The sequence below is a fragment of the Mus caroli genome, unplaced genomic scaffold (assembly GCF_978045245.1).
Source record: "Mus caroli unplaced genomic scaffold, Mus_caroli_1 scaffold_4, whole genome shotgun sequence".
Taxonomy (NCBI): Eukaryota; Metazoa; Chordata; class Mammalia; order Rodentia; family Muridae; genus Mus; species Mus caroli.
The window spans coordinates 132,601,435-132,625,721 of NW_028227259.1; the positions used below are offsets into that span (position 1 = coordinate 132,601,435).

Here is a 24,287-nt window from a genome sequence, read left to right on the forward strand (position 1 = left end):
TAGTGCAGTCCTTTATCTTGGCTTCTTAAGAGTAGAACTCATATAAACAGACCTCCCAACTCTTAAAAACTTGGGCACATAACTTGTTTTGTTTAAAAAAAAAAATGTTCTTATCATGTAGCCCAGGCTTGCCTAGAACTTAAGATCCCCCTGCTTTGGCCTCTGGAGATTACAGGCATGTACCACACCTAACCACATGTAAGCATTTCTTAAATAAAACCATATTCCATTTACATCATCAAACCAAAGAAAGGAAGGCTTCCTGCCACCTTAGTCCCCTACAGCCTAATTTTTACAGCATTTGAACATGAGCAATGGAGCCAGTTTCCCACTTTCTTTCTTCTTCCCTACCCCCATACATCAATACACACTTCCTAGTTGTCTCTCTTTCTAAGTCTCCCATGCCTTGAAAGTGACCCCTTGGATGGGACAATCACTATAAACTGAGTCACACTCCCTACCACCACAAGCCAAGCCGCAGGTACTTAACCCTTCCCTTAGGGAAGCTGCTCCCACGGCCCCGAGATTTCCTCCTCTGAAGCAGGGTGGAGGCTCTTGAAGCAATCACTTTAGGATGGGAACTCCCCACACACAGGACGTCCCGTGCACCCAGCTGGCAGCAGGCATTGCACATGACCATCCAGGCCCAGGCACAAATGCCACAACTCTGCAGAGGCTCTTCCTCCAGCATCCTGGGTATCAATCAGCATCTGCTTCTCAGGGGGATGTGGCATGTGACATGACTAGTGAGAAGGTGGGGACAGGTGGCAGTTTTCTAGATATTGGATTTAAACCCTCCTCGGTCTCTTGACTGTCTCCAGTCTGCCCACGGGTTTTTAGGGGGTTTTTTGTTTGTTTGTTTTGTGTTTTTGTTATTTCCTTCTCAACTAAGTGTCCTTATACCTGCACCACTCAAAAAGCTCAGAGCTATGTACTCTATCATCTGCAGACAGCAACACCATGTTTCTAACCAGGACTCTGGTGTAAACACAAGGCATAAGCTCCCTGTCCTGGTAAGGTCACTCTGCAGAGAAGTTTGGGGCCACAAGCCAATGGCAACCGCGAATGGTGTTTCATATCATGGCCCTCTAGATCCCAAGGAGACAGAAACACAAGACAGAACATTCGACTTATTTCCTAAGAGCCAGGTGAAGGTAGGTTTGCAGTATTCTCTCATGAAACTGACGATTTTACAAAGTCCAAGGTCACTGGGCTGATTAGCCAAGGTCGTTAGCACATGAAAATATGTGTTCTATTGCATTTAAGGGTTCCTATTGGTGGAAGAGAGTAAAAACAGTAACACAGTACAGTAGATATTTAGTATTTGATACCAACTCCATTTTCCACTCAGTCCCAGACAAATTAAACATTTTAAGAGTGTGTGTTTACTTGGTTGAAATACTCTCCAGTATAGCCCATACTGGACTTCAAGTTAGTCAGAACCTGCAGATATGAGTAGGGATATTGCACTATGGATGAAGTATTTGCCTTGTTAAGGTGAGGACATGAGTTCTAATCCCCAACACCCATGTAAATGCTAGGCAGGCATGACAGCCACCTATAAACCCATCAAAATGGACTCAGGGAATCCCCTAGGTATGTTGGGTAAGGGGGCCAGCCAGAACCAGTGTGCTCTGGGTTCAGCAAGAGTCCCTGCCTCGATATGTAAAATGGAGAATAATCAAAGAAGAAGCACTTGATGACAGCTTCCAGCCTCCACGTGCACGGACACACACATTCCCATCTACCCCCACACACATATGTGCACTCATGCCAACATGCAAACTACACGTACACACACTCACTACACACATAAAACAGATATGTTTCTAGAAAGCACTTACAGGTCATCACACAACTAGTAGGGGGGAAAATGGAACAAACACCAGACTGTCCTTGCGTGCGTGTCTCGTCTGCCCCTATGAAGTCCCCTTTTACACTGTTTGATACCATTCTATCAATCCCATCCTTCCCAGCTGAGAACCACAGCTGTGTTACCTCACACGGGCTCAGCCTTTAACCTTGCTCGCAGCTACGTGAAGGTTCCCCACATTAAGACTGCTTCAACAGTCTGCCCGAGGCAGGCTCCCCCAGTCCTCTTCCAAGTTCGAGCAAAGAACCTTACATGACATTAACATTACTGACAAGCTGGGTTCTAGCCATATGGGAAAGAGATGCTCCCCCTCCCACCCCGGACACACAGTACCTTGTTTAAGGACGAGTTCAAAAGCACCCAGGGCAAGGTGGTGCCCATCCACACAGCTGCTCATAATGAAGGAATCAGTAAGGGAGTGAGAGGGAACACCATTATTAGTGTAGAGTCAGTCCAAAGCCTCCCTTAATAAAGCCCTGCTATTAAGGAATAAAAACAAAGACGTCTATTCTTATCAAACCAAGCAACAAGGACACAGCACGCCTCCCAGCTATGCTGGAGTGGCATCATGGCCCTGAAGACCTAGGGTCTGCATTTTTTTTTAACCAACCTCCTCTTTGGTTTCCAGTGTATTCTATATCCCCAAAGCTGTGGCTCCCTCCCGGAAGTGGGGCTACTCCTCATTAGCTTACCTGAGCCCCCTTCAACAGCACTTGAAAACATAGTGACATAGATAAACACCTAGCATGCCCCCGCAACCATTCCCACACAAAAAAAGAAAAAAGAAAAAAAAGAAAGAAAAAACCAGCAATCAATCTGCCTAACTCTGCAAGATTCTAAGCAACTAGATTGCCAGATACCAGAAAAACCAGAAACCAAAATCAACATACCATTAAAAGATTGCGCTTGTCAACTGGCTAGGAAGTTTCAGGAGATGTTGCCTGATAAATACTCGCAGAGAAATATGTTTACAGGGTTTTTTGTTTTTTTTTTTTTCCCAGCACACGGGAGACCACAAAGAATCTTGACTTTTGCTGTAGAAAGGGGGTGTAGGGGAGAAACTACCCACAAATAGAAACCTCCTGCTCGGTCAGGAAGACGTGTAGAGTCCATCTACCGTGTCCTGTGGATATCGATCGCTCTGCAAGGCATTTCTGTCCCAAGCTTTCAAATTTGCTTGTACCAGGCAGGGATTTGAAGGAGATGGTAATGGCAGGTAAACGGGGCTTCCCGCTTCTACTCACAGCCCAGGTCAGGACCCCACTGGGAAGATTTGGGTCAGATGGACAGTAGAGCATCCTGTGGAAGTATTCTATCCCCCACCCACCCACCCCCACCCCCTATACACACAAGCAGCTGCAGAAGGCCGACCCAGGAGACCCTGGGCTGAAAGGGACTCTGGCCAACTGTGTTCTTAAACAGCCCGTGGTACACTAGCTGACATTCTCACACAGCAGGGCTGTTGAGAATTATTTCTAAACCGGTTAGGGCCAGTTGGGAAGTCCACATCAAATTCTAGGAAGCTTCCAGGGCCAGGGCAGCCTAGGCTTCCCCGTTTCCCTTGATCGCTTAGGCACACTCTCCTAGGGCATCATACCAAGACTTCCAGGGAAATCACCTGCTGCCAAGGTGTCCGCCCAGGACCTTGGCTCCACAAACCTGCTGTACACACACACACACACACACACACACACACACACACCCTCTCTGGGCCGCCCACATCCTCCAATCTACTCTCGGCAAAGTTAAGTCCCCCGGGCCCAGGTAGCCCCAGCGTCCTCACCTTTGGAGAAAAGGGCAGCTAGGCTGATGAGCACGGGAGACCAGAGGTACCACAGCGTCCCCATCTCAGATGGGCACATCCTGGAGACTTGGAGCGCGGGTCCTCTGCTCCTCCGTGGTGTCCTCTGGCTGTAGAAGGGATGTCGCCAGATCCCCGGAAAAGAGAAGCTGAGCTGGATGCCCAAGACGCATCTGGCTAGGGACCCGAGCAGCAGGGCCGCCCTGTGCCAGGTCCCCACAGGTCCATAGCCAGGCCGCTCAGGCTCTGGGGTCCCGCAGCGCAGGCCGAGGCTCACCTCAGTGTTTCGACTGCGCTGAGGACTGGCTCGTGAATTGAATTTCACTCCACAAGGGGGGTCTCTGGTGTTGCGTCCCCAAGCACGGAGAGCGCTCTGAGGACTCCGGCTGGGAGGCTGCGGTGGGCTAGCGCGCGCGGGCGGCTGCGGGGCTGCGAGGTTGCGGGGCCCGGGGCGCGGGCAGAGGCGGCGCGGGGGTCCCCGGGCTGGTGGCCAGGCGCGCGTGGGGACCCGGGGCACATAGCCTCGCCGCCCCCATCCCGCGCCACGGGGGTTCGGCGCGCGCGCTCCGCCGCCCAAAGTTTGCGGGGCGCTGCGGCTCCACCCCAGCCCGCCCCGGCTCCCCACGCGCGCCCGGCGCACGGCCGGCTCCGGAGACGAGCGGCGCTCCGGGCGGAGGGCGAGCGGCGCGCGGACGAGTAGGCGCGAGCCCGGGGCGGCAGCATCCGAGCGCACCCAGAGCAGCGTGCCCAGGCGGGCTGGGGCTGTTGCTTCCTAATTTCTCTCTCTCTCTTCCTCTCTCCCTCTCTCCTTTTAAGCCCCACCCTTCTGGAGTGACAGCTGTGAGTCCCAATCCGCAAAGTAGGTCCCACCTTCCTGGTTGCGGGGCGCCCAGCCTCTCAGTCGCCCTCTCTATGTGCTCGAATAGGAGGGAGATGTTCAAAGGAGGTTATGGACACCCCGCAAGCCTCGGGGAGCGCGCACGAGGACCACTCACAACAGGTGTGGAAAGGCCATCTGCCCTGCTTTCTTAAAGCTTCTGACTATATGCGGCCTTCAGGCTCAGGAATCCCTAACATAAACCGAAGTGTTCCCCAGTGATCTCTAGATTGTGACCCTGGGATGCCAAGATGACCCCCAAATTCCTGTCCCTGAAAGATTTCCATCCTGGCTCCCCGCTGGCCTTTGGGCATTAGGGAATTGGCATTAGGGAAGATATTTCGTTGAAAAGTTAATAGGTACAGCTCTCCACTCATGCCTTCCAGGGTGTGTTAGGCAAACTCACACCAAGATACATAATTCCCATGCTAGGGTCCTGAGCTGAAGCCCTCCTCACTGCTCTGCAGAGCCTTGGAAACAAGCAGATGTTGTGGGGATTCAGAGAGGAAACCCGGCATCACTCCAACGAGTGGATTCACTTCTGCGGATAAAAATGGACTGGGTTAGTTAATTCTCTTTGTGCCATGACAAAATACTTAACAAAAGCAACTTAAGGGAAAGAGAGTCCGTTTTGGGCTCACAGGCAGAGAAGGCATGTGATGAATTGGTTAGTTTTTGTCCAGTTGACATGCGCTAGAGTCATCTGGGAAGAGGAAACCTCCGCTGACTAAATGCCTCCATCAGATTGCCCTGTAGGGAGCCTGTGGGCATTTTCTGGATTAATGATTGCTGTGGGAGGAGCCACTGGAATTAGTACCGCCCCTGGGCGGGTGGTCCTGGGTTTTATAAGAAAGGAAAGCTACAAAGGCTATGGAGAGCAAGTCAGTGGGCCGCTTCCTTCCACTGCTTCTGTGTGTCTGTTCCTGTCTCCAGATTCCGACTCTAACTTCCCTCCATGATGGATTTAAACTTGAGGATGAAACCAACCCGCTTCTCGCCAAGTTGCTTTTGATCTCTGTTTTTATCACAGAATGGCAGCAAAGAGCATGAGGCAGCTGGTCACATGGCATCTGCAGTCAGAAAATGGGGGCGAGGACGCCAGGCTGGTGCTCAACTTGCTTTCTCCTTTGTATTTAGTCTGGGGCCTCTGTCCATCCATGGTAGCACCCACATTCAGGATGAACCTTCCTCTTCAGTTAAACCTTTGTGGGAACCCCCAGAGGTGGGTCTTCACGGTGACTCTTAAGTTAGAACATGACAGGACGCACAGAATCTGGCTAAGGAGGCAATCCACATCTGAGAGCTACAAAACCATCCCAGCTTTAAGCATTTTCAGCTCCCTGACTTCCAAGGGAAGACCAGAGGAGCCAGGGTTGTTCTGCCAAAAACAGCCCAAAGGCCTCTGCCTTTCTGGGTATCCTCATCTTTGGGGTACCAGCTCCAGATTTGTCCTGTGTGCCTTTCTTAAATTTTGTCTTTCTGGTGTTCTGTCTGTCTCTGTCTCTATATCTCTCTATCTCTTTCTGTGTGTGTATGAGCACAGGCACGCACATGTGCTCTCTCTCTCTCTCTCTCTCTCTCTCTCACACACACACACACACACACACACACACACACATTTTCTGTTTTCTAAAAACTTTACAGAGTTAGTGCTACAAAGAACCTGGTTGAAATGACTGTTGTGCCCATCCCTGAACTGATGTAGCGAGGCAGGTGGGACTCCAGGCTGCCTTACTGACCTTTTCCGGACGGATGGGAGAAACAGAGGTTACATCTCTGGCAGGCATTTCTCTGAATGACCCTTCACATCTCACCAAGCTTCTCCCTTATTTCTCTGTGGCTGATCCAATTGTGTGGATTCACGTATATTTTTAAAGATTTATTTATATTTATGTTGTGTATGTGAGTGCTTTGCCAACACATATGTAAATACCTTGTGTGTATACAGTAACAGCAGAGACCAGGAGAGGAGAATCCCCTGGAACTGGAGTTACAGACAGTTGTGAGCCACCATGTGAGTGCTAGGAATCAAACTTCGAGTTCACTGCAAGAGCAGCCTGGATTCTTAAACACTGAGCCATCTCTCTAGATCCCCAAGTGTGTGTGTGTGTGTATGTGTATATATATATATATATATATATATATATATATATATATATATATATTTGATTTTTGCAGCCTTGACTGTCCTAGAACTTGCTTTATAGACCAGGTTGTCCTGGAACTCAGAGATCCACCTGCCTCTGCCTCCAAGTACTAAGTTGAGTACTGGGATTAAAAGGATGCATCCACCACTGGCCATCTCAAGTCTATTTTTAGGACAATCCTTAAGTTCATCTCCTAGAAATTAATGGCTTCTATTTTTTATTTTTAAAATTACTTTACCTTTTTTTTTTTCCTAAATCATCGTCCCCCTGAATCGTAAGCAGCAGGCAATTCTTTCAAGGTATGTCACCACCGCACAAGGCTTCTCTATGTCCTTAAGATCAAAGAGTCGAGCTGCTGCCTAGGATTTCTTCATCATACGTAGTTACCTGGCAAACATTCTCTCTGTTCAAACTGTGCAGACCCAACGAGTGGCTAAAATAAGAGGTAAGAATGACTCCCCCTCCAACTCTCTTCATGGGGCTGCTGGAATGTGTGTGCCCACTCCTCCACAGGCAATTAGCAGAGCTGATGGTGGGGGAGCCAGTCCTTGGGAAGGCCTGCGACTATTCATGGCTGCCTGCCAGGGCCTTGGCTGCAGCCTGGTACCAGAGGCACCCCCTTCCTATTGGATCCACTAGCCCTGTCATTTTCAACGGCCAGAAGTGTGCTTTCCTCCAAGAATATGTGTTTCATCTGCAAAGCTATAAATCAATTGGAAGCCAAACTTCTACCGATGATTAAATAGCATTAACTGTTCATGCTGAGCGTGTGAGCTCAACACTAGGCAGGCTTGCCATTTTACAGAAAGACACCATCCTCCAGCCAGTTTAAAGAAAGACCAGTTGTGTCCGAGATCTGGTAAAGACAGCAAGGAGGCTGGATACGCAAGCTGCCTGGTGAATGTCCGCAGTTGCATGCATTTGTGCCCATTTTGTTCATGAAGACATCACGGATACTAGAGATCACACTATCGTAAGGCTGAACCCCACTGCCTCCATCCTTCCGGGATGATGCAAGGAGAAACTCAGGCGAGGACCACTGCGAAGCATCCTTTGGGCAACTCCAGTGTGCTTGTTTCAAAATGGCGTAGCTCAGTGGTAAACATTGTGCTTGCCGAGGGTTCGGTCCACAGCACAAGGGGAAGTAAGGTGAAGAAATGAAGTAAAACGCAGAGGACTTGCCTTTCCATGCAAAGCGCAGAGCCTAGCCGGAATTCGCTCACGATTTTGACATTATTAATATTCGTGCTTTCCCGGGCACCTCTTCCCTTCAGCCGTGTCTCTCTTGAAATTAAGTTCTGTCAGTTTCGGAAGCATGGGAAATCCTAAACCGCAAACTGGCACCAAAGAGCCCTGGAACTGGCAGTCACCTGCCCGTGTACTTCCTTTTTTAATATAACTCCCCATATTTCACGATATGGTTATGAAATCAGTCAGGGACAAATCGTCCCATGACCGCTTTGGTGAGCAGAGACAGCAGCCATGAGTCACACTGCGCTCCAGAGAGGGTGCTATGTCGGGGGGTGGGGGGTTCTGTCCATCTGTCACTCAGTCCTTCCCAGCACTCAGGTGACTGGACTTTGCAGCTGGCTGACTGGATTTGAGCGCAGGTGCCAGAGATCTCCACTAAGTTGAAGCAGCCAATGGCCACCTGTAGCTCTGCACGCTGCACCTGCCCTGCCATGGAACTTGTTCAAGATGCCGCGGCTGTTGTAGGCCGGTGGCGCCCCCTAGAGTCTGCAGCCCAGCATGATGGATATGAGTGAAGCGAAGCCTTTGCCTTCTTCTACCAGGAAATTTGGCAGGAAATGTGGCGTCCCCACAATCCTCTATTCTTCCCAGTGACTGCAGGCTCAGATCAACACTGTTCTTGGCTCTCCCTTCTGTCTGTCCCCGACTCACTCCTCCCAGGGCTCCAGGGTGTCGGAGATTTCTCACGTGGCCCTTTAAGTGATCATTACATTGCTGACTTCCAGAACAGAGCAGAAAGTCAGATCCCAAACGATCTCCCTGAGCTACTGTGAGGACCACTTAGATAAACCCTGCTTCTGCCACTGAAGGCTTGATGGGGTAAGGATTCTCTCAGGTGGTTAGCACCGCAAGTCTGCTGTCCAAAATCCACCCGAGCTTTCCAGTTGTCCCTAAGACTCTGACAGAAACTGTCTATGTGCCCCTGAAACTGGCTGTTCCTATGTGCTAGAAAGCCAAATAACGCCATAGCCTTCATGAGGTGACATGTGCCGGTGGGAGATTGTGGTTTTCAAGTGGAGCCCAGGACACCTCAGGGTGACCCTCCAACCTTGCTATTCTTCCTGAAGTTTCCAGCTCAATGCAGGGAGACAACCTTTCCCCCAGATTCTTATTTTATACCAAAGTCTGTGTTTGGTTGGCATACATGCTGATCAATATGAAATGAAGCCAATGTGATTCCATATGGCAGCAGCCACGCGGGGGCTCCCTGGATGGCAAGAGATGAGATGGAATCGTGTTCAGTTGGGAAGACTTGGAGTTAGTGTGCCATGACGGTGTATTGTATGTCCTGCCCACAAAAAGAAAATTAGAGGGTTCCTGTCATGGCATCCTGTCAGAATGCCATGACTGCAGGTTTTGCTGGAACTAGCAGAGGAATCCTAATTCTTTTTATCCTCAAATTCTTACTTGCTTTCTCTGAATTTTTAGTCTCTGACATAAGACTGACCAGCTCTCTGCAGACAAGTGCTGTGTTTCCACAAGGGTCCCACACTCGCTACTGTTGTACTGCTCAGGACTCTGGCCCATCCTGCGGTCTGTGTTTGTTAGAGTGTCATTTTGATGTCTGAAGCCAACGAGCCCGCTTGGGAGAGCTTACCTCCTCTGTGAGACTGGAAGGGATACTTTGCAAGCTTGAGGGGCTGGAGATGGGCCACCTTCTGTGAAGCTCTCTGTCAGCACGGAGGAGTTAGGAGGTCAGCCAAAGCCCAGCTTTCCCAGAACAAGACAGCAGCTGCCATTTCTCCAGCCAATGGGTCACAAGTACCAGTGAGCCCTGACATGCAGTGGAGACCTGAGCCACAATCCCATAATGAGTCCAACGTTTGACATGAGTCGGACGGATCGATTCGTTTCCCTGGCTAAACATCCAAATGGCTTGATTTCTTTTGTTTGTTCACAAATCAAATCTTCTAATGGGCCTGAAAAGCTTTGTGCTTTGGGGGGGGGGGGGTGGATCTCACGACCTAGCATGCAAGGCAGGCTTACCAGAATGCAAAAGTCCTCCTTCATCCATATCCTCACATCAAAAAAACATCGCTTGCGAAATGGATACCAGGGAGTTAATCCTGCCCTGGAGGACGAGGCTTAACCACCACAAAGAGGGAAGTTCCAGCCACCAATTTGTGAGAGTCTAACATCAAAGGCAACTGTAAATACGCCACGTTGTGGTCATTCACAGTGTGAGCCTATGGCCCTATGGCCCAATTTGGAGTGGCTTAAAGAAGCGTCTTGGAAAAGAGCATATTGAAGTGATAAGGCGGAAGGTAGTTCTCACTTAAAGGGACTCCGTGTATTTATTGCTTAGCGAAAGCCTTCGAATGCCACCAAGTTAATAGCAGGGTCGTTCTGGCTTCCCTGTGGAACTGTCTCTCCAGTCCAGAGTAGTCATCTACGTGAGATTTGGGGGATAGAATGGTAGGATGTGGTAGGATGTACCTGGTTGGCCACTTATTCAGCACCGACCCATCACTCAAAGTCAAGATGTCCCCACCTACACAGACATATACATGTCTTCAGGAAAAGTCTATCAAGTCTGCGCCAGCTTTTCAGTTTATTACAAGGTCTGTGCTTGCTTGGCACTTAAGCCAATCAATACGGGAGGCACCCAGTGTGATTCCACACAGCCAGTTGCTTGAAAACTCCAATTTGACTTGCCACATGAGTGACGTCAGTCTCAGAAAGAAAGAAAGAAAGAAAGAAAGAAAGAAAGAAAGAAAGAAAGAAAGGAAGGAAGGAAGGAAGGAAGGAAGGAAGGAAGGAAGGAAGGAAGGAAGGAAGAGTGACTGGGTTAGTAAAGACTCACTCGGGAGTTCTCTTTGGGTCTAAAAACAAAATCGATTTGCAGTGACCAAGTGGTATTGCAACCGATGTGTGCCTTCTCTTAGTGGGGACAAAAACAAGCATCCACTCACCCCAGATAGGGTCTGCCAAATGTCAGACCACAGAGATGGCCTTGCCCAAGATGGGCTTGCTTGGGGATCCGTGTGTTTGCTGTGGATACTTCCAGGAGCATGCTTGACTCAGAGAGTTGCATCCATGCAAAGCATAAGCAACAATTCCCACATAAGAATCACAAGAGCTCCCATACAACTTGAAGTCACTACCACCATCCCCATCCCCACCCTCACCCCCCCACCCCCCACCCCCCCACCCCCCCCACCCCACCCCCCGCTTACATGCCCTCTGGGAGGACACCTCCTAGTTCTTGTGACTATGACTATCCCTGTGACTTGTGTGAGCCTTCTGCTTCCTTCCACGATGAGCTATTTCCATCTGGACACAATAACTACACTACACTTGTGTAGTTATTGGGAGGAGGGAGGGAGTATAAGAAATGATTTAAACATTTCCCCACATTTAAAAAAGAAAAACACAACTCAAGGTCTTTGTCATTCTTGTTACTGTTATTTTAATGGTACCAAGGTTGTGAGGGGCGACTATGTCATCTATTCATTTCCCTTGGCACAGCTGGAGGACACAGCTGTGCTTCTCGGTGGGTCCAGGGCACACAGATGGTTTGGGCCGAGGCAGCAGGTGCGGCGATGGGGGTCCATCAGTGGGCCTGCAGCGGCTCCTAGTGGTAGCACTTGGTAGTTAAGCACCTGCTTTCCCTCCCAGGGAACGGACGGCAACATCTGTTATACCACAGCATATACTTAATCAAGTCATACATTTATTTTAAAAACTGCAAAGGTTTCTCATCATCTCGCCTGAGAAAACAGAGGTAGCCAAGGCTATAAAGACTATGGAAACCCTGTGTCTGGGCCCATGGAGTGACAGAAAGGTCTTTACCCCTAAACAATATGCAGGCACACTGGGTGCCTGCACACACCTCGGGAACCCTAAGTCAATATATCCTGTGTGCTTACACACCAATGTTCGCTGCAGCACCATTCACAATAGCCAAGATATGAAAGCAATACAACGGAAGAACGGATAAGGGAAATGTTTATACACACAATAGAATTTTATTCAGTCATACCGAACACGGAAATTGTACCGATCTCTAGAAATGGAAGCAACTGGAGAAAATCAAACCAAGTAACCTAAGCCAACCTTAGACAAATAAGACGTGTTTTCTCTCTACTGTGGCTCCCGGATTTCATAGTCACATAAATCCATGTGTGGCTACGCTGAAGGAGAGTGGAAGTGAAATTGTCTAGGACACAAAAAGGACCCACAGAAGGGTCAACACTGGGGAGGGGTGTGGGGGGAGAGGGTTGGAGATGAGATCGCGATACAGAAAATAGCTATAAGAATATTTTTAACAGAAAAAAAAAAGCATCGTGGAATGTGATTTGAATTTCTTTCCCGTTTGCCCACATGGGAGTGGAAATTTAGTTGTTCGTTGAATATTGTTGCGTCACAAGAAGTCACAAGAACTAGGAGGTGTCCTCACAGAGGGCATGTTAGTGGGGGCATGGGTGGGGCTGGGGTGGGGATGGGATGGGCCTGGGGCTGGGGGGGGGCTGGGATAAGCCTGGGGGTGGGGGTGGGGCTGGGAGTGGGGGTGAGGTGGGGGTGGGGCTGGGGTTGAGGCTGGGGGTGAGGCTGGGGGAGGGGCTGAGGTGGGGTGGGGCTGAGGCTAGGGGTGAGGCTGGGGTGGGGGTGGGGTTGAGGTGGGACTAGGGGGAGGGGCTAGGCTGGGGGCTGGAATGGAGACTCCCTGATCCACAAGTTGCATGGGAGCTCTCATGATTCTGATTCAGGAATTGTTACTTCTGCTTTGCATTGACGCAACAACTTCATAGCTGCATAGATGCCAAGCAATTTGCAAAGGGTACCGGGGCCAGCACTACTCTTTATAACACAGATTACTCAAATGAATGAAGCAAAGAGCTGCTTCCTGGAGCCATCTTTTCACAGAAACCTCACCCACTGGGAACGGCCAGGAGTCTCCTTCACAAAGATACGAGTCACAAAGATACACTGCTGAGGACTCCTCCCCATGACCTCACCCCCCTTCCAAAGGGCTCTCTTGGTGCCCTCTTACTTGAGGTGGCAATACCCACATATAAATTTAGGGGAGACACTCATTAGGCCAATGGCACCTACTCTTCTCTCCGGCATCAAGTGGGTCCGTTGTGACAGCATGAAAGGGGTGGGGCTGAAATCACGGCAGAAGAAACACTCGACACAGGGAGTGGGGGGGTAGGGAGGTGTTGCAGAAGGTCCTGGATACGTGTGAGTTTGTGTGTGAGGTTCAGGTGACAGGGAGATCTGTCTGATGTGGATGAGGGTTAAAACTAACTAACTGCCTGTGACTAGTTAGAACAGAATCTGGAGACCACTGAAAAGCGGATGGGAAGCCTAGATGTCCTTCTTGCCACCTTTGTAAAACATAACTAACTTCACAAGGTCACACTGGGACTTCCTGTCAAAACTGGCCCTTCCTGGTCATCATTTCCAGTTTGATCTACAAGCGGCTACTGGTGTCTGGCTGTTATCCAGCTGTGTATTGTAAATGAACCAGAATCCAAGCTGTTGGGTTTTTTTTTTTCTTTCTTTCTTCTTCTTCATTTTCTTTTTCTTTGAATCTGGCATTCCTGGAGGGGAAAAACTACTTTGGCAATAAATTTGGAAATTTCCATTATGAGAAAAATCTGTGCTTCAAGTATACATATTTAGCAAATATTTTTCAAGCTCTTTCCAAAAATCAGCCTTGGGAAGTTCCCAGATTGGCTGGAGTTTCTGAGCCAGCAATGCTAGGGTTAAGCATGCATGCTCGAACCTGGAATGCAGGCTGGCTATAAGTGAGGAAAGGGGAAAGAGGCTGTGCATTCAGGCTGTGCAAAATTTATGTTTTCCTCTTTCTTTCTTTCTTTCTTTCTTTCTTTCTTTCTTTCTTTCTTTCTTCCTTTCTTTCTTTCGCTCAATCCAAGCACCTGCCCTTCTGAACTGATGTCTGACTTGGTAGGATTGTGAATTGAACTTACTATGCTTCTGTGGGTCTCCAGTGCTCTTCTTAGGGGACAGAGAGGCTTAGGTGGAAAGGCTGCCAGCCACTCTGGGACCCATGTCATCCCATTCTCTGAGTGCTGTGAGTCACCTCTGTCTCTGCACACACCTTGCTCTGCAGTGAGTTGGGCACTCATGACAGAAGATAAACTATTTATTGTCATCTCTCCTTATAATAGTGGGGATTCTGTATCTGCTTTGGATATAGTATTTGGGAGAATTGGGGGAGGGGCGGCAGGGTAGAGAGAAAGATCAGTTGGTAAAGTAATTAACTTAAAAGCACAGAACCAGAGTTAAATTGTTAAATCCCCATGGACTTAAACCACACACACACACACAGAGAGAGAGAGAGAGAGAGAGAGACACACATATACATCCACAGAGAAAGAGAGAGTGAGAGGCATACACATACAGATACACATACACACAATACACACACACAAACAAGCTGGATGTGACGGCATATACTTATAATCCTAGTACTGGTAAGGGGGAGATGGGTAGACCTTTAGGGTGTCACTGGTCAACCAGTCTGGCCTACCTGGTGAGTTCCAGGCCATGGAGAGATCCTGTCTCAATTAACAAGGCAGACTGAGGGATGACAACTGAGCCTACCCTACCCCACGCACATGTTAACACTCACACACATGGACACTCACAAAAGAACAATTTAAACCAGACTTGCTCATTACTCAGCCCCAAAGCAGGCTGCTTGGCCTGCTCTATGAAAAGCCAGACTTCTTGACAATGCTCTCCGAGGCTGTGTGACTGCCATCCCCACCCCTGCCCAGAGTGCTGCTTCGACCGAGCCTTAGTCAGGACACACGCCCTTTGCACAGACAGCTTCCTGCGCTAGGAACACCAGTTCGTTCGGTCAGACACCTCTGTGGCTCCTTTATTTCCTCGAGGCCTTGGCTGAGCACTTTATTACAAATGCCTCCTGGTGATGTGTTAAGTAACTGCTCTCTTCTTATTCGGTCTAATCCTAGGTTGGATTTCCTAACAGGAACCATCGCTAATAATTGTAAATGTGTGTCTTCTCAGAGATGGGGAATCTCAGGCACCCCACCCTACCCCCCACCCCCCACCCCCACCCCCAATAGAGTTTTCGTCTTTTGTATTGACAGCTTTGTTCTATGTGGCTCAGAGCACCACAGAACAATGCTCTTCTAGAATGCATGAGGAAAGGATTGGGGCTGCCCCCGCCCCCCTCACTTTCCACTGCCTTGGCTCTCTCAGTCTGAGCAGGCAGGTTGTCTGTGCCAGGGCTGTGTTTCTTCTATGTAGCTACAGTCTCTTGGGAGAACAACTGTCCAACTTACTGAAGAGGATGACACTCCCAGATCTGACTGAGGCTGAGTCCATCAAACCTCCTGTATCTCTGCGGGGAAACTGAGGCAGGGAGATCTCTCTCTCTCTCTCTCTCTCTCTCTCTCTCTGTGTGTGTGTGTGTGTGTGTGTGTGTGTGTGTGTGTGTGTGTGTGTTACTTTTGAGTATCTGTGACCAAACTCTGGGATGGAAAAACTTCAGGTTGAAATGATTTGTTTTGGTCCCTGGATTGAGAGGGTTCTGTTCACAGCCCTCAGCTCCTTTGGTTCTGGGCCCCCGTGGTGGGGCAGAAAGTCATGGTGAATGTAACAGGACAGAAAATGAAAGCGATAGTAGGAGACACTCATCTAATGGCAGGGACAGATAGATGGCAGAGAGAAGAATATAAAAAGGAAGGGAATGGTGACATTTCCTGTCACCCAGGTTGATGGGAAACTCACTATGTAGCCCAACCTGGCCTTAAATTCATAAAGCAATCTCCCTGCCTCAGCCACCCTAGCACCAGAATCAAGTCCTGAGCTCTCAGGCCCAGCTCACCAAGTCAGCTGCTGGATGGACTCGGTATTGCTGGAAGGACACTTGCAAAAGGACAGACAGCAAGGGGAAGGGGGAGGTGTCTGTCGGAAGAGCCAGGATCTCCTCTGAGATTAGGAGACACTTGATGCCCTGTGCCCATCACAGCCAGGTGAGTTTCCCTCCACCACTTCCTGCCGCACCGCTCTTATGTAAACACCCCAGCAACACTGTTTTAAAACGGCAGCGGCGGCGGCGGCGCGGCGGCGCGTCTGACACTCAAGCTTGATCTTGGAGGTGCAACGAGCTGAGCAACTGAGTACAAACTCGGAAAATGTGTGACGCGGACGGCAGGGCTTACAGCCCCGTCAGCATTTCCCAACTGTGCAAGGAAATGAGGACTCAGCAACAGAAGCACACCTGCCGCCCCTCATCGCGGAGAAGACGCAATAACCTAAGGTGTCTCTTCCTTTTCCACATCTCGGCATCTTTTATGCCGGGGGGGGGGTGCCGGGGGGAGAGAAAGAAACTTTAATAGCAGAAGAAAAAAAATTAAGGTTCTTATTTCCAGTTAACAGGTTGGGACTGAAGCCTGGCACCCTGGATGAGCAATCCTAGTTTTCATTTCCCAGCCCACCCCACCCCCATCCCCACCCTCACCCGAGACAATTCAACACCATGCTTTGAAAACCCAAGCTAGCTTTGACCTTGCACAAGCCCAGTAAGCTATATCCAGAGTCAGGCAGGGACTCGAATAGGGAAAAGCACAGTTTTGTAAAACGCATTTCCGTCCGTCTGGGTAAAAAACCCTTAGTAACCATCGCTCTCTTCTGGACTACTTGCTCCATGCTGGGAGACACTCAGAGCATCCTTGGCGTGTAGACTAATGGCCCAGTGAACTTCCGGGTAATGCGCTCTCTATGCTCCAGAGAACTGGGAACCTAAAGAGCCTCTGGGGAGTTTAAGGAACTTGGTCACAGTTGCACACAGCTCTTAATCCAATCAGCCTGAGGCGTCTCTCTAGGTTCCTTGGCTGTATTGGGTCAACACTGAGCTGGAAAGTGACCAGCTTTGGGGAGTCTCAAAGCAAGTGTGAATGTGAGCAGTCCCCAGCAGGACTCTTGTACTGGGATTTAGATAGGAAGGGGTGGAGTCTGAGGGCTCTGACGTCATCCATGGGTCCGTCCCTTGATGGAATCAAGATAAAGATACCATCTTATATGGCTGGTAAAGAAGCAAGGGGGCAGGGTTTAGCTTCAGTAAGCAGATCACTGGGGGGTGGGGGGAGGGGTGGAAGTGAAGGGGCATGTCTCAAAACTAACAAAACTAAGAATAAACCCAGAGCCTATTAGATGGATCAGAGGGTTAAGATATTTGCTGGCTAAGCCTGAGTCCCTAAGTTCAAACTCTGGGACCTAAATCCTGGTAGACTTCTGGAGAGGACAGACCCCCATAACTCTGGCCTCCACACACATACACTATGGCACATGAGGGTTTCACACAAGCAAATATATATATTTTTTAAGCAATTAAAATAAACATGGCCAGCAGTGGTAGTACATGCCTTTAATCCCAGGGAGGGAGGGGGAGCAAGGGAAAAGCAAGGAGTAAGAGAGTAAGAGAGGGGAGGGGGCAAGCAGTCCCTTTTATAGTAGGACAGGCCCACCTGACTGTTGCCAGGTAACTGTGGGGGTGGAGTCCAGACAGAGTACCAACGCTGTGAACAGTCAGAAAATGTCTAAAATGCAGATGTTAAGGAATTCTAGACATCTGTTTATCTTGTAGATGAAGAAACCCAAACCCTGAAAAGGCTGCACACAGCACCCCTAGAGACACCACCCCTTTTGGTGTCTTGACCCAGTCACAGATGGAGAGTCTCAGGGACTGAGACGACAGGGGTCACCTAAGACCATCAGAAAACACAGGTTTTTGCATTACGACTCATAATGGTAGCAAAATTACAGTTATGAGGTAGCGATGAAAATAATTTTATGGTTTGGGGGTCACCACAACATGAGGAACTGTATTAAAGGGTCGCAGCATCAGGAGGGTTGCGGACAACTGCTCGAAAGCAAGCCAAGATTAGACAGGGATCCCCCAGAGTAAGCACAATGAGTGCAGCCCCACCCCCCAGAGCAATCCAGAACTGAAACCCTGATTCCCAGGGTACCAGGTCTATTCTGTCTGCCACAGACAAATGGTATCGTTCACACACCAGCTGCACACTCTGTCTACGTACTCATCTCTAACAGGAAGGGATCTCATCTCATGATGCTGGAATTCATCTTCAAAGCAGGGGGCTTACAGTAAGCCCGAACGACTTCTACCCATCCCTGAGGACTCCTGCCCCACCAAGCCATCAAATTGACTTTCCCCAGTTCTCATAAGAGGAGGTACTCGAACATCCTTGAGCCAGGCAGGTACCCCAAATCTCTATCCCTATTAGAGCAACTTAGACCACAGGCCAAGTGCCAGCTACCAAGACAAGACACATCTCTTTCTCCAAAACAGTAAGAGTTTGGTTTTTGTGCCATGTATGAGTGACCAGGACTCAGGAACACAGATTCAGGTTGCTCCTGAACCACTTTTCAAAGGGCTACGCTTTCATGGTCTTTCTATTGTAATAGAACACAGAAAGTTATGTTAACACAATTTTTTCCTAGCAACATTGGTGAGATCATTAAGCAAGCAGGATACACACAGCAAAGCAGAGAAATGTCTTATGTAGCTCTCAGCAACTGTCTAACAATGTTCTTCGTCTTTAAGTTGGTGGAAGCTAGGGAATCTATGTTAATATAGTTCATAGGCTGTACCTTATAGACACAGGATGTTAGGTCAGGCATGGAGGTAAACTGTAAATGGCTACGAAGGTGGTTAAAGATAGCCCAAGATAATTGTGACCTTGGATCTGCACCATTCCAACTCTCTGTCAGAAGGTCCTGATCTCGTGTGAGGAGACTTCGACACAGACGGCTGCTTTTAGAGAGCGTCAGTTCACACACATATCCACCCATGCACAGTTGTAGCCTACACGGTGCAGATGGAACATGAGGCCCTAAGTGAGCCTATACTAAGATGGACAGGGATAGACCAAGATGGTAGGGGAGGGGCAGTCACAGGCAGCCTCTAAGAACCTCCAGTCTGACACACAGAGGTGAGAGTCTGTTTCCCTTTGCCAGAAAGACAAACACCAGGGCCCCCAGGGGAAGACCTGAGAGAGGGAAGCTCACATTGGACAAATAAGAGTTCTAAGGAAGCCCCAAAGGCTGGACGTGCTTCAGGCTCATGACAGGCGTCCTTTCCTGCACGTGTGTCTCACGTCCAAGCAGCGTCATTTTGCAACAGCAGCTGACCCCCTCCAGGAGCGGGTGCTGACATCTAATTGGCACTGAAAACGATGATCATGACAACCACTTGATGTTGCTGGAGGCTTTTGCCATTTATCTGGGAGTCTGGCTCACATCACATCTTCTTAAGAGCAGAGGACTCATTAATTACTCATGGAGCACAAGTCATTATTGTCCTTAATTGTCACATTGAGGTTGCTGTTGGAAGTGTCTTTCTCTGTCAACATGAAATAGATTTTCCCTTCTGTAATTTGCTTGGCACCATTTTCCCTGTTCGTGGGTGGAAGCATCAGCCAACATTGTAGGTATCCAACTGACTATTTTTTTTATTTGGTTTGATATTATTCTATTGTGTTTTATGTGTATGAGTGTTTTGGATACATATGTGTATGGACACACAAGTTACTGAAGAAGCCAGGGAAGGGTGCCAGATCCCCTGATACTGGAATGGCATGTGAGCTGCCATTGTGGGTGCTGAGAATCAAACCCAGGTCCTCTGCAAGAGCAATCAGTGCTCCTAACCACTAAGCCATCTCTCCAGCACTGCCTGTGGGTGGGCGGGTTTCATTTCTCCTCAAGCATGATTCTCTGAAATACTTGACCCTTTTATTCACGGTGCTATGATTCCCAGTTGTATGACATATTTTGTTTCTTCTCCCTTTGGGACCCACCTGCCTGATAATTTAAGAGTCCATCTTCCTGTTTGCCTTTGATGTGCCCTGGAAACATGGCTCCCTAGTTTCCCTGGGAACACATACCCTCACCTGGATCCCAGCCTCACACCATGGAGACGTGGCTCCATGGCAGACCAAGGAATTCTTCCTATGATCTGAGTGGGATTGCAGGCTGCCTGTTGGATAGATGTCTCCAGAGCATCCTTACATTTCCGTCTCTTGCTTTGCAGACATGAGGTCCTGAGTTTGTCCCTAGGACCCACGTAAAAAGCTGGGTCTGATAACGGGTTTATAATCACAGCCCTGAGGAGGCAAGACACTGAAAGATCCCCAGGTCCTGGTCACCCAGCTGAACTTAACCGGTGAATTCCAGGCCAGTGAGGGACCATTTCAAAAAAAAAAAAAGTGATGCTAGGCATGGTGGCAAACCCCTTTAATCACAGTGTTTGGGAGGCAGAGGCAGGCAGATCTTTCTGAGTTTAAGACCAGCCTCTCCCTGTGATCACAGTGTTTGGGAGGCAGAGGCAGGCAGATCTTTCTGAGTTTAAGACCAGCCTCTCCCTGTGATGACAGAGTTTCCTGAAAATATCTTTTGCCTTAGAAGAGAAGAAACATTTTCCAGATCCCACAGCAAGTTTATAATATGCCTTCCAAACATTGAAGACTATGTACCTAGCCTGCTGTCCTACTTTGTACTTAGCCTGCTGTCCTACTGTGTGCTTGGCCTGTTTAACTTTGACTTACCTTTAAGAGATAATGTAGCTAACCCTCTTGCCTTGAATTTTCCTCAAGCAATGGCTTCTATGACCTAACCTGCACTCATAGCTGTGCATCTGGCAAGTCAGGGAAGAACTAGGCACCTGATCTTGGAATCTAATGGTTGGAAGTCTACAGCCATTCCCCCTCTGTATTCTGTCTCACTGTGTGTCTTCGGGACACTTCTATACTCTGTGATTTTTGCATCTGGAGTCCTTTGTTTCTCTTTGTGAGAGATTTCAGCGGGTGACCCTGAGTGTCCTGTAGTCATCTTGCAACAGAGCAGCAAAGCCAGAAGACTCACGGGAAGATCAGCTCTGAAAACTGTGCACTGCTGAGCTGGGATTAGGGACTTGCAATCTCCAGAGGTTGTCACAGGGAAGAGGAGACCTGCTAAACACAGGGAGGGCCCCAGCAGTGACAGTGAAAGCTAATATTGACCATGGCCAACAGCAGTGGCTGAGGTCTCATTATGGACTGGACTGGATTACAGGCCAAAAAGGTGGTAGGCGGATTTCTGAGTTTGAGGCCAGCCTGGTCTACAAAGTGAGTTCCAGGACAGCCAGGGCTATACAGAGAAACCCTGTCTAGAAAAAAAAAAAAAGTGATGTTCGTGACTGTTCCATCATGGTGTCAAAATGCCTGGCACAAACAACTTAATGGAATGTTTTGTTTTGTTTTGTTTTGTTTTGTTTTGTTTTGTTTTGTTTTTAATGGGGCTCACGGTGTCTCAGTCCACCATGGTGGGAATGGTAGCACAGTAGTACAGCAGAGCTCATGGTGGCAGGAGGGTGTGAAGGAGACTCTTCACATAGTAGCCAACAGTAAGCAGAGGGAGCTAAGTCAGCAACAAGAACAACTATTAACATATCTTCAAAATGTCCTGGATCCACTGGCCGGGCCTCTACAGCCTTCAAGACCACACCCATTGGGGGAACCAGTGCCCTCTTCTGGCCATGTTGGGTACTGCACTTACATATCTCGCAGTCAACCCACATCAAGTAAAATCTTTGAAAGAACCTTAAAAATTACAGGTATTCATGTTAGGAGGAGGCGTATGCCTGGAACAGCACTGTGGGGAGGTCTGAGAACAACTTGTGGAAGTTGATTCTCTCCTTCCGCCATGTGACTCAAACTTGGGCCATCAGCCTGGGCAGCCGGTGTTACTATCTCACCATCGCTCCTTAGGTTTCTTTTGTTTTGTTTTTACTCGTTTTCTTTTTAATTGGGGAGGGAGAAGTACCACTGCAAACCTGTGGAGATCAAAAAATACGTTTTTGGGACTTTGTTCCCTCCTCCCACCATGTGGGAACTAGAGATCAAACTCTACACATTAGGTCTGGCAGCAAGCTAAGCCACCCCAGCAGCCCCTATGTAAAATTTCCCTAACCCACCAAGATGAAACCTACAAGATTACTTGTTACAAAGGAGTTTCTTTCATTCACTGCTGAGACCCAGCCTGTGCGCATAATCACGGGATATTTGTGGTGTTTCATGGAGCTTTAATCAAAGCCATTTCTTGTGCCATGGCTAAAAGACTGGCGATTTCTTCCAGAAGATTGCATTGTAGAATTTTAATAGTCACATTTTAATTCAACATAGACATCCTCCCCGAATTTACAAGTGTCATCAGCAAGCACTGTGGGAGCCTGACACTGTCTAAGGACTTCATCCTGATTGGAGGCACAGCAGGCAGGCGACAGGTACAGAAAGCCTCTTTCACTGCAATGAGCAAGTAACTGGCGAGGTCAGCCGCATCCTGTTGTTGCTGTTATTTTATTCATTACGCATTTATACTTCTGAGTCCGTTTATTTATTCCTTGTTCCTCCGCAAATAGATGGAGGTGATGTTTGGTTCACTGAAAAGTGCCCTTTTCCCCACAGCTTTGAATGCCTGGAAAGGCTGCCCTTGCTGAAGGTGCAGCTTGTGGGAGAACCTTATTCAGAAGCCAGAGGAGCCTCATGAATAAGCTGGACCTTTGTGACTCTCCAGATGTGACTCAAGATGCTAAGGGCTACAGCAGATGCTCCCTGGTGCTTCCCAACAACAGAGGACAGGCTTCCAGCTGAACTCCCTCAGTCCTACATATACCCAGTGTCCTTTTCTCTCTTCTTGCCTTTGTCTGCCATTCCTTGTTGCTGTGGTTCCTACCAGGGGCCCTGGTGAGCCTCTTTGAGGGGATCTATGCAGTGACATGAGCTTTCTAACTGCTTCTTCAGTGGATTTCCTCTAGCCCTGGAGGACGAGACCAGCGGTGGGCAACCATCCCCAGACGGACCATTCACGTGATCAGGCTGCCTGATACTTGCAACTGAATTCTGAGGCGGGTTATGTGTCTGCCATCTGTCCTGTGAGCTGAGCAACAGAGGAAGACATGTGTCAGGGAAGAGGCTGAAACTGCATATGGGGCAGGGGGCAAACATACATTGGAGGGCGCTGGGCTCCCTGATTAAGCCTTTAGCTGCCTGGAGAAGTAGACTTGCTGAGTGCATACAGTCTGAATCTATCCCAGCAGACACTGGACAGGCAGAGCATGAAAACCAGACACATACACATACACCCATTTTCTTGAGGTTTTTATTACACCTCCTGAAATAGTCAGAGTGTATGTGTGTGTGTGTGTGTGTGTGTGTGTGTGTGAGAGAGAGAGAGAGAGAGAGAGAGAGAGAGAGAGAGAGAGAATGGATGAATATGTGTATGAGTATGTATATGTGTATAAGTATGTGTGTGTGAGTGTGTATATGGGTGTGTATGAGTGTGTATATGTGTGTAAGTGAACATGTGTGTGTGTGTGTGAGAGTGTGAGTGCAAATGTTTGTGAGTATGTGTATAAGTGTGGATGAGTGTGTATATGTGTCTGTGGTTATGGTGTGGATTTGTGTGATAGTGTGTGAGTGTGTGACTATGTATGCAAGAGTGTATTACGCCAGTGTGCAAGTGTGTATGACTGTGAGTGCATGTGTGAGTGTGAGGGCATGAGTGTTTGAGTGCATGTGTGTGAGAATGTGTGTGTGTGTGAGTGTGCGAGGGTGTGACTGTGTGTGTACATGTGAGTGTGTGAGAGTATGAGTTTGTGACTGTGTGTGCTGTGGGCATCATATAAGAATTAGTTTTTCCTGAGGTTTCTGTTACCCACAACCAAGCAAACAAAAATTTTCCCATGTGAAATGCCTGATTTCACTGGAGTATTTATAGAGATGACATTAAGGCTGACTGAGAAGAGTGATTGCAAATGGTACGGAATCTGAATCTATACTCATGTGTATACATACATTTAATTTCTTGAGATAGGGTCTTATATAGTCAAGGCTGGCATTGAACTTAGAAAGTTGCCTAGGGTGACCTTCAACTTGTGATTCTCCTGCCTCTGCCTCCCAAACACTTAGTCTATTAGTCAGGGTTCTCTATAGAACAGAACTGACAGATGAAAATAGATGGGAGATAGATAGATAGATAGATAGATAGATAGATACATACATACATACATACATACATACATACACACACACATATATACATAGCTAGAGAGAAACATATATGTATGCATACATAGATAAAATACATGCATGCATAGATAGATAGATAGATAGATAGATAGATAGATAGATAGACAGATAGACAAATAATGGATAGATACATACATGCATACATAGATACATATGTATATACATACATGTATGCATACATAAATACATACATGTACACATACATAGATACATAGATGATAGATACATACATGTATGCATAGATAGATAGATA

General features: G+C 48.3%; 1 protein-coding gene across 1 annotated transcript in view; it reads right to left on the reverse strand.

The window, feature by feature from the left end:
* The window catches only part of Tmem132d (transmembrane protein 132D), a 681,893-nt gene extending 677,566 nt beyond the window's left edge, over nucleotides 1–4,327 (reverse strand). The window contains exon 1 of the mRNA XM_021163504.2: nucleotides 3,657–4,327. Coding sequence (XP_021019163.1) covers nucleotides 3,657–3,735 — 79 coding nt within the window. The 5' untranslated portion in view covers nucleotides 3,736–4,327. The remainder of the gene's footprint in view (nucleotides 1–3,656) is intronic.
* Between the last annotated feature and the right edge of the window lie 19,960 nt (nucleotides 4,328–24,287).